Below are 14,995 nucleotides of genomic sequence, written 5' to 3'. Positions count from 1 at the left end.
CTGGAATTTAGAAGAATGAGGGGGGATCTCATTGAAACCAACAGAATGTTAAAAGGATTAGATAAGGTAGATGTGGAGATGTTTCCTGCAAACCTTTAGAACAGAGGTAAGGAGAAATTTTTTAGCCAGAGAGTAGTAAATCTGTGGAATACTCTGAAGCAGACTGTGGTGGAAGCCAAGTCTATGGGTATATTTAAAGTGGAAGTTGATGGTTTCTTGATTGGTCAGGGCATCAAATGATATGGTGAGAAGGCAAGTGCATGAGGTTGAGTGGGATCTGGGATCAGCCATAATGGAATGGCAGAGCAGACTTGATGGGTTGAATAGTCTAATTCTGCTTCTATGTCTTATGGTCTTACTATCTGACTTGTGTCTGGCCACTCATAACTATCTCTCTCTGCTTCCAGGTTGCAGAGATCACTGGTGTTGTAGAAACTGGAAAGGTTTATCAACTGGGCAGTTCAAGGACAAACAAAGGGCTGCAGTTACGGTAAGTACCAGAGCAGAGAATTGGTTCAACTCATTAAATGAGCACTGTTGACTTCAGGAGATCAGGTTGGGGCAGGCCTGATAAAGTAAAAGGCTGCCAGTCATGATGTTGCAGTCCCAGCTAAAGAAGAGGAAAATGGGATATAATTCCCTTTATAGTAACCACAATGCTGCCACTGATAAATCATTATGCAGTTAAGTTGTATGTGACTAGTCTTCACAATGCATTTTAGAATCAAAATTACTCTGCCTCTGTTGGAAGTAAAATACTTAGAGTTCTTCTATCGTTGCTTTGTCCCCAATTACTACCACTCTAGTGTCATTTTCCAGCAGTATGATATCCATTAAGTAATGATCAAGATACAATTTAATTTTTTGTCACAAGCACATCAAAACATCAAACGTACAGTGACATGTGTTGCTTGTATCAACAACCAAGCAGTCCAAGATGCACTGGGGGCAGCTTGCAGGTGCTGCCATATTTCCAACCCACCTTGAGGAAGCCCACATGATCATGGGGAGAGCATACAAACTCCTTTCAGATTGTGGTGGGAATTGAACTCTGACCTTACAGCTGGTGCTGTAAAGTGTTACACTCACCACTAAGCTGCCATGCCATCTAACAATTTGAAAATGGGTTCAGACGTTGAGCAAGTAATTACCAATTATAAGCCAGAAGTTTATACCAATTGTAAACAAGGAATACAATCAATAGGCAGTAAACTTAATTCATACAAGCGAAATACTGTGCATCCTGTCTTTAAATTCATTACCTGCTGATAATGATTTTGCTGTTGTTACTTATGCAAGCATTTCCATCATACAGGATTTCCTGATAATGAGTGACTAATTGTGTCCCTATGTACCTGGATCTTATGAAGCATTTGGTAGGGATCTTTTTGATCATATTGTACATTCTGCTTTGGCTGTGAACTCTGCTGAAATTGAGCAAAATAATGGAACAAATGCCATCCATGCAGTGAGATACGACTTGTGTTTCAGGTTTATCATCTTTGATTTGGATGGAAGTTAGAAAACCTTTGAAAAATTATAGGGAATCTTTAGATTACTCTAGAATACGTGACTGGATCATATTACAAACCAAAGGGGACAATAAACTATTTTTAAAAATGCTGGAGGAATGACCACAACTGTTACCAGCACTTGCAGTGGTAAAAATGGTAATCTTTTAATGCCATGAGTTAAATGTTAGCATTTCATCATCCCAGACCCTTTGTTTGTAGTTCATGAAAATAACAAATGCTTTACTGTATTTCAAACAAAAGAAAGTCTGCAGATGCTGGAAATCCAAACAACACACACAAAATGCTGGAGGAACTCAGCAGGCTAGGCAGCATCTATAGAAAAGAGTACAGTCAACGTTTCGGGTTGAGACCCTTCAGGAGGTCTTGGCCTGAAACATGGACTGTACTCTTTTCCATAGGTGCTGCCTGGCCTGCTGAGTTGCTCCAGTATTTTGTGTGTTGCTTTGCTGTACTTCGTTGGAACACAATTGAATATCCAGCTACCTTTACTCTATACTGATTTATTCTGTTATTAAGTGTGAGATTCTTTTGGAGCAATGTTGAGTGGGTAGAATCAGTCACTGTCTCAATTATCCAGTAACCTTGCTGAAAATGCATTATAACTGTCAATATCTGACAGCATTCTAGACAACTGGTTATGATTTGATGTGACTGCAGTGTTTATCTTGATTGGGAGTTGGTAACGCATCTAGTAATTGTCATCTCGGATAGGGTAAAAGAATGTCTGATTGCTGAGACTAGGTGAAATGGACCAATGAGGCAACTAGAGGGTGAGCTTTCAGATTTTATTACTTTTGTGCCAATTGGTCCATCTCCAAATTGTCTCTTAATTTCCTGGATTATTGTATCTTCCTTTCAGGTAAACTAGCCACAAAGGTTCAGTACAGGCTCCCACAGCTATCTTGACAATGCTTCTTCCTAACTTGCCTTCTGTAAGGCCTCCATTGTAAACTCCTAATGTGAAGGCGCTTTCAGGAAACCATGTACTTGTGCTCCTATGTCCTTTTGTTCTCTAACATTCTCCCCAGGGCCTGACCATTCACTAAGTTTTACCTTGGTTTGACTTCTCAAAAGGCATCAATAGGTTACCGTCAGATCAAGGTCCTCCTGTCATTTTGATAACCGCCTTTGCTGCCTGTGTGGCCACCTATTATAGTAGGATCAGTTCACTGTAGTACTATGCCTTTTCCTTCTTTTCTTTTGAGGTCAAGGTAATGCATCTGTTGTATGACATCCAGGAATCTGAATTTGAGGCTTCAGAATCTGGTTAATTATAACTGACATCGTGAAATCAGTCATTTTGTGGTCACAGTGCAATACATAAAAATACTGTTAATTAACATAATGTATATAAAGTAAATAGTGCATAAAAGAGAGCAAAATAGTGAGATGGTGTTCACGGAGCATTCAGAAATCTGATGGTGTGGGGAGGGGTGCCCAGAAGATGTTTCTAAACCTCAAAGCATCATATTTTGAAGATGTCCTCAGTGGAGGCTCATGCCCCTGATGGACTTGGCTGAGTATAACCCTCTGCAGCTTTTTCTGGTCCTTTGCAGTGGTAGCTCCATGCCAGATGGTGATGCAGTTTGTCAGAATGCTCTCCACGGTACATCTATAGAAATTTGCTAGAATCTTTGGTGACTTGTTTATTTTTCTGGGTTCTCAACTGAAGTTCATGATAGGGAGCTAAAAAGATGCTGGACTTCAGGGTATGCTTTCAGAAATTTCAATGATTAACTATATTAATTGTCTCATTTTACAAAAGAGAAAAACAAAAAAAGAAAACTAAGTATGTTTATCTTTATCTTTCTAGTCATGGCTCAGATGAGCGAGTGTTTCGACTTGAGTTTGTGTCAAACCAGGAATTCACTGAAACAGAGTTCATGAAATGGAGAGAGACGGTGAGTTCTGTGGTGAGGGAGCTTTCAATTTTGGTTTAGTTTTTCTAAAGCTGAGGAGCATGCTTGCAATCTGGCTGCAAGCACAGTGTTTCAATCTCTGCATCTGAATACTAAGTGTAGGTACTTCAGAGAGGTATCATTGTTGACAAGCCCAGGTACAGAATGGGCACCAAACTCTACAGCTTTGTAGATAGTTTAAACCCTGGCTTTCCATTGTTTCAGATAGTGATGGGAGGAATGCAGTTACCGACCATGGATGAAGTTAACAAGAAGGAACAGCAGATCAAACAGGCACTGGAGTATAAGTTCAATGATCATGACATTGAAGAGGTAGGTGACAGCAAGAATCAAGCAAAGTTGTTACACCTATTTTCCATCACCTTCATTACATTGTTTATTTTGTAGCCAAGCATATTCAGCTCAAACTGACATAACAATTCCTAGACAAATCCTTTGTCCCCTTGGAAGAGGGAAGTCACTTAATGAACTCTGTCACTTATGGCAGAGTAAGGAGCAAAATATAACACTGGAGCACACTTCCTAGAAAAAAAACACTGTGCCATATTCTGTACCGTCCTTCAGGCTTGTGCTAAAGATTTAATTGCAAATTAGTGATATTTCATGGTGTGGACCCACGTCCATGAACATTTTATTTCATGTTAGTTATGTAACCAGTGATGGATATTGCCCAAATGGGCAACTTGATTTGACTAATTCTGAAGGTAAATAATCAGTTTTTAATACAGAGCACAGTGTGATTTTTGGGGATGGTAGTGTGGGGAAGTGATGCAATTTCTTTACAAGTGTTAGGTTAAAAGTGGGATCATTCACTGACAATTATAACCTATTTGATTTCCTTCAGAGTTCAATTGTAATTGAGGTTGTCTTTGCCTGAATGTAGCAATATTAGATATTAATGGCAACTCTAAACAAGAGTATCTGAAACCTACACTTAAAATGCGTAGTCATACAGCACAGAAACAAGCCCTCCAGCTGAACTCATCAAGATGTCTACCTGAGCTACTCCCATTTGCCATCATTTTGCCCGTATCCTTCTAAAACCTTCCTAATCATGAATATGTCCAAGTGTTTTTTGAATGCTGTAGTTGTACTTATTTAGGCCATTTACTGTGCCACCTCATTCCTTACACTCACCACCTCTGTGGAGAAGTTTGTCCTTTGGGTCCCTTTTCAATCTTTTCCCAGTGCCATCTCGTTTTAGACTTCCCTAAATTTTTAAACCCCTAAGATTGCATCTCACCCTCCTGCATGCCAGAGAAAATGTCATCAATGTTGCTGAGTCCCCTTCAGTTGATACTAAGGATCAAACTGTGGTGAGAAGCAGATCAGAGGGTGGGTAGAAGCAACTCACCTTCCAACCTGCTGCAGTGTTTCCATGATTTATAATGTGCAAGTCCATTTCCCCAGATGAGTGCCACTCCAATAACACTTATGAAGTTTTCATCATCTAGAACAACCTTACTGACTTTATTGCCTCCCTGATAGCACTCAAAGCATCCATTCCCTGCAGTGTGGCTGCAACTAAAATTTGCATAGCCGTTACTTATCTAATAACTGTGACATCTCCAAAACCTATGTCCTCCACCACAAGGAGTGGGTTCATATCCTTAAGGGAATGTTTCATGCTGAATCTAATCATGAAATTACTGCAAGATGATGAAGTCCTTCTGATGAAGATTAACCCACAGCTATGATTGTTTTGAAGGAGAAAACCATGTTGTTTAGGGATAATACTGAATTATGAAAACAATTGAGCATTTAGATTAAAGCATGCAGACAACAAATGAGTGTTGATTGGTACAAGCTCTTCAAGCAGTTTAAATAAAACTAAATGAGAATCAAAGCTGAGACTGGTTGTTTGTGCTGTCAGAAGTACCAAAGTCTGAAGGACACCTGATAAATATTATGGGCTTGGAACTCTAAGGATATAGTAGTTTCATAAAGAAGCATTTCACCTTAGAAGTCGATCCTTTGCAGATTGTGAAGGAGAAGGACCGATTCAGGAAAGCACCTTCCAATTATGCCATGAAAAAGACTCAGCTGATGAAAGAAAAGGTGGGTGAAATACTCAATTTGAAGTTTTTGTTCAGTACAGTTTAGTTTTTGGATGCATGTTCTTTGTTTACAAAGTTATTTACTTATATGATTAGTTCTCAAGTTTAGGCAGCATTGTTATAGTTAAAAGGAAACAGTAATAAACAAGATTTCAACCTATATCAACGTTAATGCAGCATGATCCTGCTATCCATTATACAGAGTTGACACAAGCACTGTACCAGTATCCATCTGCATATCCCAGCCTATCAGCCACAGTGCACCTATGGAGAAGTCTGTGGTTCATCCTACAACCTTACAAATCTGGGGTTGAAGTTATCCTTGGACCTAGGGAAGCTGGAAATCCAAACTAAAACAAAGTGCTGGGGAAGAGAAATAGTTAATGTTTCAGATTGAAGATATTTTATCACAACTTTCTCCAAGACTATGCCTCTGAAGTTGATGATCTGGGGCTGTGTGTGATTGTTACGGCAAAATTTGAAATGAAAGTGAGGGGGTGAAAAATCTTTTGAAAGTTCAGATACGTTCAAGGTCAGATGTAGTTGGTTTAAACATTTCAGGAAGCATGTACACTCTTCATCCTGTAAGAGAGGCAATAAGAACAAATACCATGATGGTGGAAACTTTTCCAAAGAAGATTAAAGAAATCATCAAAGAAGGTGACTGCTGTGATAAATAAGTAATTAATGTGGATAAGATTAGGTGTTTTGGAAGAAGATGCCATTATATTCTGTTTTCAGAAGTTACAAAACATTTGGGAATATTGGGTGCAGTTCTGTGGTTGTGGTTGCTCTGGAGAGTCTAGGGGAGATTGGATGTTGCCTGGATCGGAGGACATCAGTTATTGGGAGAGATTGGATTAGCTTGGTTGTTTCTCCATGGAGCTGAAGGGTGACCTAATAGAAGTATACTTGACTGAAATGTGTAGATCAAGTAGATGAGAATCTTTTTTTCTCATGGTAGAGATATCACAAAAAAAAAGGTTTGTTTGTAAGAGAAAGGACTCTTTATGGGATCTGAGGTGAAAATTTGTTACACAGAATGATATCTGGAATGTGATGTTGGAATCAGATATCATTTTGTTTGAGGCATTTAGACACTTAAATAGGCAAAGTATACAGTATAAGGATCAGGTTCTAGTGCAGGCAAATGGGATCACATAGGTGGGCAAGAGATGAGCATGGACAACGTGAGCCAAAGAGCCCATTTCTGTATTGTATAATTCTGTCCCCATGAATGAGAAATTCTGGACTTTGAGGTGACCAAAGATTGCCCCTGTACGCAAATCTAAAGTTGACCATAAGCTTAAAGTTCTATTAATCTACCACTTGAGAAATCTAAGGTCTCTAAAAGGAAATTTAGGGGCAATGTTCTCGACATGTGGTGATCTCAAAAAACTGGAAGATGCCACTACCATTCTTAGGTTTTATTATAAACACAAAGGATTCTGCAGCAGCTGGAAATCTTGAGTGAAACGCAAACATTGCTGGTGGAAGTCAAGCAACATCTATGGAGGGTAATTTGATGAAGGGTCTCAGCCCAAAACATTGACCGTTTATTCCCCTTCGTGGATGCTGCCTGCCATGACCGTAAGATATAGGAGCACAATTAGGCCATGTGGCTCATCAAGTCTGCACCGCCATTTCATCATGGCTGATCCAATTTTTTAGCAGTCCCAATCTCCTGCTTTCTCCCTGTATCCCTTCGTACCCTGGCCAATCAAGAATCTATCAACCTCTGCCTTAAACATACATAAGACAGCCTCCACGCTGCCTGTGGCAAATAATTCAACAAATTAACCACCCTCTGGCTAAAGAAATTCCTCCTCCATTTTGTTCTAAAAGGATTCCACTCTATTCTGAGGCTGTAACCTCTGGTCTGAGATTCTCCCACCATAGAGGATGTGGATCCTCTCCACATCCACTTTATTGAGGCCTTTCACCATTCAATAGGTTTTAACGAGACCACCCCTTATTCTTCTGAATTCTAGCAAATAGAGGCCCAGAGCCATCAGATGTTCTTCATATGACAAGCCATTCAATTCTGGAATCATTTCAGTGAACCTCCTTTGAACTCCCTCCAGTTTCAGCACATCCTTTCTCAGATAAGGGGCCTAAACCTGCTCACGATACTCCTAGTGAGGCCCCACCAGTGCTTTATGAAGTCTCAACTTTACATCGTTTTATATTCTTGTCCTCTTGAAATGAATGTTGACATTGCATTTTCCTTCCTCAACCTGCAAATTATCCTTTAGTGAATCCTGTAAAAGACTCTCAATTCCCTTTCCACCTCAGTTTTTTGTACTTTCTCTCCATTAAGAAAATAGCTCTTTCATTTCTTCGACCAAAGTGCATGACCATACACTTCTAAACACGGTATTCCATTACTTTGCCCATTCTCCTAATCTGTCCCAAGTTATGGTATGTAGCTTCTCTACTTCCTCAAAACCACTACCCCTCCACCTATCTTCATATCGTCTGCAAATTTTGCAACAAAACCATCAGTTCCATCTTCCAAATCATTGACATACAACATAAGAAGAATCGGTCCCAACACAGATTCCTGAGGCAAACAAGAGAAAATTTGCAGATAGTCACTATTTCAGGGAAATGCCCTTCATCAGGACTCCTGCAGAGCACTACTAGTTACCAGCAGCCAGTCAGAAAAGGCTCCCTTTATTGCCACTCTCTGCGTCCTGCCAATCAACCACTGCTTTATCCATGATAGAATTTGTCCTGTAACACCATGGGCTTGTAGCTTGTTAAGCAGCCTTGTGTGGCACCTTGTCAAAGGCCTTCTGAAAATCCAAGTACACAACATCAGCTGCTTCTGCCTTGTCTATCCTGCCTGTTATTTCTTCAAAGAGTTCCAACAGATTTGTCAGGCAAGATTTCCATTGAAACTATACTGATTATGGACTACTTTATCATGTATCTCCAAGTACCCTGAGACCTCATCCTTAATAATTGACTCCAACATCTTCCTAACCACTAAGGTCAGACTAACTGGCCTATCGTTTCCTTTCTTCTGCCTCTATCCCTTTGTGAAGAGTGGGGTGACATTTGCAATTATCCAGTTTTCTGGAAACATTCCAGAATCTAGAACTACAATCCTGTGGCCATCACAGAGACTTGGATGTCTCAGGGGCAAGGTGAATGTGCCGAGCTTTAGATGTTTCAAAAGGGGCAGGCAGGGAGGCAAAAGAGGTGGGGGCATAGCATTGCTAATCGGGGATTGTATCACGGCTGCAGAAAAGGAGAAAGTCATTGTGGGTGGAAGTCAGAAACAGGAAGGGGGCAATAACACTACTGGGTGTTTTTTTATAGGGCCCCCCCCCCCCCCAATAGTAACAGAGACATTGAGGAGCAGATAGGGAGGCAGATTCTGAAATGGTGCAATAATAATAGGGTTGTGATGGGTGAATTAAACTTTACTTATATTGACTGGCATCTCCTTAGAGCAAGGGGTTTAAATGGGATGAAGTTTGTTAGGTGTGCTCAGGAAGGTTTCCTGGCACAATATGTAGATAAGCCAACTAGAGGAGAGGAGAGAACTCAATCTGCTATTGGGAAATGAACCTGGTCAGGTGTCAGATCTCTTGAGAGAGCATCTTGGAGGTAGCAATCACAACTATATCTCCTTTACCATAGTGCTGTAGAGGGATAGGAGCAGACAATTTGGGAAAAGATATAATTGGGGTAGGGGGAAATATGCTATTAGGCAGGAACATGGGAACATAAATTAGGAGCAGATGTTCTCAGGGAAGTGCACAGCAGAAACATGACAAATGTTCAGGGAACATTTGCATAGCATTCTGCATAGGTATGTTCCGTTGAGACAGATGCACTTTATGTATCTGAAGAAATTTTTGGTATCCTCTTTAATATTATTGGCTAGCTTACTTTCGTATTCAATCTTTACCTCAATGACTTTTAGTTGCTTTCTGCTGGTTTTTAAAAGCTTCCCAATACTCTAACTTCTGACTAATCTATGCCCTCTCTTTGGCTTTTATGTTGGCTTTGACTTCTCTTCTTTCCTTTAGAATACTTCTTATAGACAATAGGTGCAGAAGTAGACTATTCGGCCCTTCGAGCCTGCACCGCCATTTTGAGATCATGGCTGATCATCTACTATCAATACCTGGTTCCTGCCTTGTCCCTTGATTCCCCTATCCATAAGATACCTATCTAGCTCCTTCTTGAAAGCATCCAGAGAATTGGCCTCCACTGCCTTCCGAGGCAGTGCATTCCAGACCCCCACAACTCTCTGGGAGAAGGAAGTTTTTCCTTAACTCTGTCCTAAATGACCTACCCCTTATTCTCAAACCATGCCCTCTGGTACTGGACTCTCCCAGCATCTGGAACATATTTCCTGCCTCTATCTTGTCCAATCCCTTAATAATCTTATATGTTGCAATCAGATCCCCTCTCAATCTCCTTAATTCCAGCGTGTACAAGCCCAGTCTCTCTAACCTCTCTGGGTAAGACAGTCCTGACATCCCAGGAATTAACCTCGTGAATCTACGCTACACTTCCTCTACAGCCAGGATGTCCTTCCTTAACCCTGGAGACCAAAACTGTACACAATACTCCAGGTGTGGTCTCACCAGGGCACTGTACAAATGCAAGAGGATTTCTTTGCTCTTGTACTCAATTCCCTTTGTAATAAAGGCCAACATTCCATTAGCCTTCTCCACTGCCTGCTGCACTTGCTCATTCACCTTCAGTGACTGATGAACAAGGACTCCTAGATCTCTTTGTATTTCTCCCTTACCTAACTCTACACCGTTCAGATAATAATCTGCCTTCCTGTTCTTACTCCCAAAGTGGATAACCTCACACTTATTCACATTAAACGTCATCTGCCAAGTATCTGCCCACTCACCCAGCCTATCCAAGTCACCCTGAATTCTCCTAACATCCTCATCACATGTCACACTGCCACCCAGCTTAGTATCATCAGCAAACTTGCCACCCAGCTTAGTATCATCAGCAAACTTCTTCCTCTTTGGGATATATATATCCTGTGCCTTCTGAATTGCTTCCAGAAATTCCAGCTATTGCTGCTGTGCCGTCATCCCTGCCAGTGTTCTTTTCCAATCAATTCTGGCCAACTCCTCTCTCTCATACCTCTAATCCTCTTTATTCCACTGTAATACTGATACATCTGACTTAGCTTCTGCTTCTCAAATTTCAGAGTGAATTCAATCATATTATGATCACTTGCCCTTAAAGTTCTTTTACTTAGGGTTTTACCATACCTTCTGGCATGCATTTTCAATCTCCTGTTGTAGTTTGTAGACCACATCCTTACTACTGTTTGGGGGACCTGTATACAACTCCCATCAGGGTCTTTTTATCCTTGCAGTTCCTTAGCTCTATCCACAGTGATTCGACACCTTCCAATCCTATGTCACCTCTTTGTAATGATTTGATTTCAATTTTTACCAACAGAACAATGCCACCCCCTCTGCCTTCCTGCCTGTCCTTTTGATAGTGTATATCCTTGAACATTAAGCTCCCAGCTGTAATCTTTCAGCCATGATTCAGTGATGTCATAGTTGCCAATCTGCAACTGTGCTGCAAGTTTACCTACCTTATTCCATATACCATGCACATTCAAATACAGCACCTTCAGTCCTTCCACCCTTTTCAGTTTTGTCGCACAGTACTCAGCCTTTTGATTCCTAACTTTGTCTGAGGTCTTACCAACATTTGCCTCCACAACTGCTCCACTAACTATTCTGGCAGTCTGGTTCCCATACCCCTGCAAATCTAGTTTAAACCTCATTGTGCAGCATTAACAAACTGTCCCTTTTGTACAGGTCCAACCTTCCCTGGAAGAGAGCCCAATGTTTCAAAAATCTTATGCCCTCCCTCCTACACCAACTCCTTAGCCACATATGAAACTGTATAATCTTCCTAGTTCTAGTCTCACTAACACATGGCATGGGTAGTAGCAATCCTGGGTTCACAACCCTGGAGGTCCTGACCTTTAACTTAGCACCTAACTCCCAATGCAGAACCTCAACTGTCAACCTACCCATGTCATTGGTACGTATATGGACTATGACTTCTGGCTGTTCACCATCATGCTTAAGAATGCAGAGGACCCTGGCCTCAGAAGACAACCTACCATCTGGGAACGCAAACACAAGAAAATCTGCAGATGCTGGAAATTCAAGCAGCACACACAGTGGCCTGCTGTGTTCCACCAGCATTTTGTGTGTGATGCCATCTGGGAAGCTCGTTCTCACCAACAGAACATACTGTCTGTTCCCCTAACTAGCGAATTGCCTGTCACCACAGCGTGCCTCTTCTGCCCCCTTCTCGACTGAGCAGAGGCAAATTTAGTGCCAGAAACTTGACTTTCCTCTGTTACGTCATTCCCCCCTCACCCCCCCAATAGTATCCAAAATGTTGACGGGGGAGTGGCCACAGGGATACTCTTCACTGGCTCCTTATCCCCTTTTCCCCTTCCCAAATGTCACCCAGTTTCCTGTATCCTGCGCCATGCCGAGTTCCAGCATTTTGTGTGTTGTTCTAGATTTTTTCACATCCTTCCTTTCCTCCTTTGGTGAACAATAATGACCTTGATGCAGATGACACGAGAAAATCTGCAGATGCTGGAAATCCAAAGCAACACACACAAAGTCCTGGAGGAACTCAGCAGGCCAGGCAGCAGTCCTAATGAAGGGTCTTGGCCTGAAATGTCTACTGTTAGTTCTTTTCCATAGATGCTGCTCAGTTCCTCCAGTGTCTTGTGTGTTGCCATGACACAAGTGAACCCTACTCATAATATTGCCTTAGGTATCCAGTTAACATCAAGGATCTGGCTGACAGTGTTCAGGTAGTATTTCTAGTAAATAGAGCAGCACAGCACAATATGGGCCCTTCAGCCCACAAAGTTCTGATGACTTTTTAACCGAAATGATCAATATAACCCTCCCCTTCTGCATAACCTGTAACCCTCCATTTTTCATTTTTCCATGTGCTTAGCTAAGAGTCACTTAAATGCCCCTAATGTGCAAGCCTCTACCACCAGCTCTGGCAGTACATTCTAGGCAGCTGTCGTACTTGGTATTTCTTTTAAATCTATCTCAGACATCTCCCCTAGTCATTCTTCCACATGTGTTAAGAGACTCTCTTCGGGTATTAGCCATTGCCACTGGGGGATAAAGGCACTGACTGTCCACTTATTGAAAAAGTAATTCAACTGTAAGGCATGACCTGTCCTTTACAAGGTGATATGGACTATCTCTATAATGATTTTGCTTCTTCAAATGCTCATAAATCCTGTCCCTAAGAATCCTCTCCATTTAGTTTGCCCACCACTGGTATAAGACTCACTGGTCTATAATTCCTAGGATTACTAATGCCTTTCTTCCTTGCTGTAACATTGTTACCTTTCTTGAATAAAGGAACAAATTTGCCATCCTCCAATCCTCTAAAACTATTCTGTGGCAGTGACCTATGGCTGTGGCCTCAACGCTCCAACAATCTCTTCCTTCACTTCCCTTAGTAACCTGGGCCATGTGCCATCCAACCCTGGGGGCTTGTGGATTCAGATTCAGTTTATTGTCATTTAGAAACCACAAATACAATGCAGTTAAAAAATGAGACAACGTTCCTCCAGAATGATATCACAAAAGCAAATGACAAAACAGACTACACTAGAAAATCCACATAATATTTGGCAATCCCCAATCCAGAGTCCGGAGAGGCTGCTGCGTATTAATATCGCGCTACCGTCTTAGTGCGTTCCCTGGAAAGGAGCTCCAAATCCACCAGACAAACAAGACCAAAAACTAAAGCTACACGACCTGCACAAAACCACATAGTTACAACATATAGTTATAACAGTGCAAACAATAGCATAATTGATAAAAAAAAACAGACTATGGGCACAATAAAAATAGTCCAAAGATGTTAAAGGACTATAAGTTCAAAAGAAATCACCACACAGTTTTCACAAGTCCCCAGGGTCCCGACAGACTCGCCATCCCACACTGGCGGCAGAAGGGAATACCCCTGCTATGGACTTCCACCACGGCGCCGTCCGACTCAGCCTCACAGATGCAGCACACAACGAAAGCGCCATCGAACCCAGCCTCGCAGGCGCAGCACACACCGAAAGTGACCTGACCGCAGCAGACTCCGAGTCCGTCGAACCTCCGAGCCGACGGCCATCCCCTCCGGCACAGCTTCTCCGAGCACCATCCTCTGCCGAGCGTATTAATGTTTTCAAAAGCTCCAACACTACCTCTTTCTTAATCTTGATTTGCTCCAGCACTTTAGCCTGTTCCGTGCTGATCTCACCTTTGTCAAGGTTCCTCTGACTGGTGAACACTGAAGCAAAATACTAATTAAGGACCTTCCTTGCCTCCTCAGACTTCAGGCACGTTTCTTCATTTATCCCTGAATAGTTTCTACCTTCACTCTAATCATTTTTACTTTCACCTTCACTCTGCACACTCTTTAACACTAGCACATCTTTCCTGTTGAGTGCTAATCAGAACTGCATACAGGACACCAGCTGAGGTCTGACCATTGCTTTAGAGTATAAACTTCTTGTTCTTGTATTTAATTACTTGAATATTGAAGGGCAGCATCCAGTCTTAACCATGTTTTATTCTGTACTGTCATCTTCAAGTAGCTTTGAAAGTACAACAAGGTTGTTTTGTTCCATGGTATCCCTTAGCCTCACTAGTATTTCCAAATGTCTTCTCCGTGGATTGTCATCTTATCATGGTGGAGAAGCTTGTGTGGTCCTGAGATCCCGAGAGCTATGCCGTCTGGAGTTATGCTGCTGGTAGGGTCACCCATTGCGGTAAGGTCAAGGGTGAGGTCCCTGACCAAGAACAATCCAACCAAGACCTCAACGGTGGAACAGGTGGACGAAGTTACTTCGAACTCAACAGCTGTGAAGACGGATAAAGGCTGCAACGTCCATCAGCTCTAATCGTCGTGGTGTCCGTGCCCTTGGAATCAGTTGGTTGATTTGTGAAGTATCGTGTGCTGCTTGGAGTGCAACATCAAGTACACGTGAAACAAATACACACACAGGCATCTTCACTCTGTGGAAACAGAACAAAGACCATCATCCTCAACCTCGAGGGATAGCCACAACAATGACGATGATTTCCAAATGTATCACTTCTACTTACCTGGATTAAAGCAACACACACAAAATGCTGGTGGAACACAGCAGGCCAGGCAGCATCTATAGGGAGAAGCGCTGTCGATGTTTCGGGCCGAGACCCTTCGTCAGGACTAACTGAAAGGAAAGATAGTAAGAGATTTGAAATAGGAGGGGGAGGGGAAAATGCGAAATGATAGGAGAAGACCGGAGGGTGTGGGGTGAAGCTGAGAGCCAGACAGGTGATTGGCAAAAGGGGTACAGAGCTAGAGAAGGGAAAGGATCATGGGACGGGAGGCCTCGGGAGAAAGAAAGTGGGAGGGGGGAAGCACCAGATGGAGAACA

The 14,995-nt window shown here is 42.0% G+C and overlaps 1 protein-coding gene across 3 annotated transcripts in view; it reads left to right on the top strand.

Annotated features, from left to right (window-relative positions):
• The window catches only part of rtf1 (RTF1 homolog, Paf1/RNA polymerase II complex component), a 207,508-nt gene that overhangs the window by 146,288 nt on the left and 46,225 nt on the right, over positions 1 to 14,995 (top strand). For all 3 annotated transcript variants that reach the window (XM_073040540.1, XM_073040539.1, XM_073040538.1), the window contains 4 exons: positions 408 to 490; positions 3,349 to 3,436; positions 3,659 to 3,766; positions 5,435 to 5,512. In XM_073040540.1, the coding sequence (XP_072896641.1) occupies positions 408 to 490; positions 3,349 to 3,436; positions 3,659 to 3,766; positions 5,435 to 5,512 (357 nt within the window). The remainder of the gene's footprint in view (positions 1 to 407; positions 491 to 3,348; positions 3,437 to 3,658; positions 3,767 to 5,434; positions 5,513 to 14,995) is intronic.

Source organism: Hemitrygon akajei, chromosome 3, assembly GCF_048418815.1.
Source record: "Hemitrygon akajei chromosome 3, sHemAka1.3, whole genome shotgun sequence".
Taxonomy (NCBI): Eukaryota; Metazoa; Chordata; class Chondrichthyes; order Myliobatiformes; family Dasyatidae; genus Hemitrygon; species Hemitrygon akajei.
The sequence above is the reverse complement of the archived record's forward strand: the minus strand, read 5'-3'. Positions and strand labels throughout refer to the sequence as shown.